At 35.0% G+C, this 2,500-nt stretch overlaps 1 protein-coding gene across 1 annotated transcript in view; it reads left to right on the top strand.

The window, feature by feature from the left end:
* The window catches only part of LOC136839489 (neural-cadherin-like), a 198,536-nt gene that overhangs the window by 46,155 nt on the left and 149,881 nt on the right, over window positions 1–2,500 (top strand). The window contains exon 6 of the mRNA XM_067105624.1: window positions 123–356. Within this exon, the coding sequence (XP_066961725.1) occupies window positions 123–356 (234 nt within the window). The remainder of the gene's footprint in view (window positions 1–122; window positions 357–2,500) is intronic.

Genomic DNA, 2,500 nt, shown 5'->3' with positions numbered 1-2,500 from the left:
AGTCATTCTCAAAACTCATCTTCACGGTGGATAGTCCATAATACCTTTTACACTCTAGCTCTGTAAGTACAAATGGATATTTATGGTAATTCCTAAAGTACGCTTCTAAAACCTTCCCAAAGAGCTGTCCGTAGCCCAGGTGTCAGCCTGGGACAACGATGACGCCACAGAAGGAACCAATGCGAGGATAACCTACTTCATAGAAAAGAATGTTATCCATGACAGAACTGGGGAGGCGATTTTTGATGTCCACCCGAAGAGCGGCCTCATTACTACTGCCATCTGTTGCCTGGATAGGGAAACGACGCCTGAATATTCTATTCAAGTGGTCGCAGCTGATGGTGGAGGGCTTAAAGGTAAGGTTGAAGGGAGATTTAAGTATTACTGTATGCACTGTAATGTAACTTGGATTGAATGGAAACTGATCGAATGGATTAAAGTAAATGGTCAGAAAGTTCAGGAGTTAGGAGAATGATGAACAATGGAAAACATTTTAGGTATAAATAATGGAGTATATCTATTTAAAAAACCTGAGGATCATTGTATTTAAAGTTTCAAAATTATTGAGTGCCATTGTACCCTCCTGAAGTTGGCATCATATCACCTACATCACTGAAATTGTACTGACGACTGTGTCATCATTTTTTGCAACAATGAAATTTGTTATGTTGTAGAAATATAGCCTACATGTGATAATTATAATGAGACATTTAGAGGGTTTACTTTTGTTCTTATGAGAAACTCCATTTTTTCCTTTTCATGTATATATACCGTGTATATAAAAGATAAATGTGACAGTCACCACAGTAATACCTGGATAAAAGGGACAGTCACCGCAGTAATGTCTGGGTTTTTAAAAGGGATAGTCAGCACAATAATACCTGGATAAAAGGGATAGTCAGCACAGTTATACCTGGGTGAATGGGACAGTTAGTACAATAATACATGGACAAATGGGACAAATGCGCACAACAACTCTTACATGGCACTATCATACACACGTAATATGTGTGTGTATATATATATGTATATATATATATATATATATATATATATATATATATATATATATATATATATATATATATATATATATATATATATACTGTATATCTGTGTGTGTGTGTGTGTATGTATGTATGTATGTTTGTTATATATATATATATATATATATATATATATATATATATATATATATATATATATATATATATATATATATATATATATATATATATATGTATATGTATATATATATATATATATATATATATATATATATATATATATATATATATATATATATATATATATATATATATACACACACACATTATGTGTGTATGATAGTGCCATATGAGTGTTGTTATGCTCATTTCCCCTCCCACTCTCCAGTGAGAGGTAAGGATCATGAGGGAGGTCACCCCAGGCCTGCTAAGAGGTCATTCTAATCAAACAGCTCCCCATCTCTCCCCGTCCCCATTTGCCAAAGGGTGGAGAGGAGGAGGGAGAGGATTGCCTCATGGGTTGATCGATCAAAGTATTGTTAATCACCATAGGGGAGGAGAAGCATATATATATATATATATATATATATATATATATATATATATATATATATATATATATATATATATATATATATATATATATATATATATATATATATATATATGTATATATATATATATATATATATATATATATATATATATATATATATATATATATATATATATATATATATATATATATATATATATATATATATATATATTATATACATACATACATTCGTGCTGGGCTGGTGGTGGCAGCCCATCCCAGGTAGTGAGAGGGCAGACTGAGAGACACCCTTACTAGTCCGCCTGGGACAAAGTGGCATTCCACTCCCTCCGTAGAGAAGGGGAAGGGGGGGGGGGCAGAGCCATTTCCCACACATCGGAGTACGTGGTGATTCAAGCAGGAGGGTGAGTGTTGACATAAGTCATTACACCACTAGATATTAGTACTTCCGCAGTACCTGAGCAAACCCCTGGTTAATAAGGGCAACAGGTACAAATGTACTGCTAAGAGGTGGATCACCTACCAGACACAGGAGGCACTGCAGTAGGCACGAATGAGTCCAGTTCACCCGAGATAAAGGAGGCATTGGAGAAGGTGGCCAGGTATCGCTTGAGGAGAGGAGAAGGTTGACAGTTCATTGGTTAAGGGCATCCCATTTGTTAAATCTTGTAGCAGATTGATCAACCTCCCGCCCAAAAGTGACTTTTTATATATGAAGAACAAGGTTTGCAGACCCGTAGAAACAAATGACAGATCTTAAACATAATTTGTATTTTTCCTAGGTATACAAACAGCTGCTTTTCATATAGGAAGTAACCCACCAACCTGCTTTGAACGCTTTACCAACGTAACCTACACTCGATTGTGCTGGAATCTCCAATGGTGTTGATAGGCTAAGAAAGAGAGGGCATGATGCTCTAGGCCTACCTACGTT

The sequence above is a fragment of the Macrobrachium rosenbergii genome, chromosome 1 (assembly GCF_040412425.1).
Source record: "Macrobrachium rosenbergii isolate ZJJX-2024 chromosome 1, ASM4041242v1, whole genome shotgun sequence".
In the NCBI taxonomy this organism is placed as follows: Eukaryota; Metazoa; Arthropoda; class Malacostraca; order Decapoda; family Palaemonidae; genus Macrobrachium; species Macrobrachium rosenbergii.
Note: the sequence above shows the minus strand (reverse complement) of the source record. Positions and strands in the feature narration are given on the sequence as shown.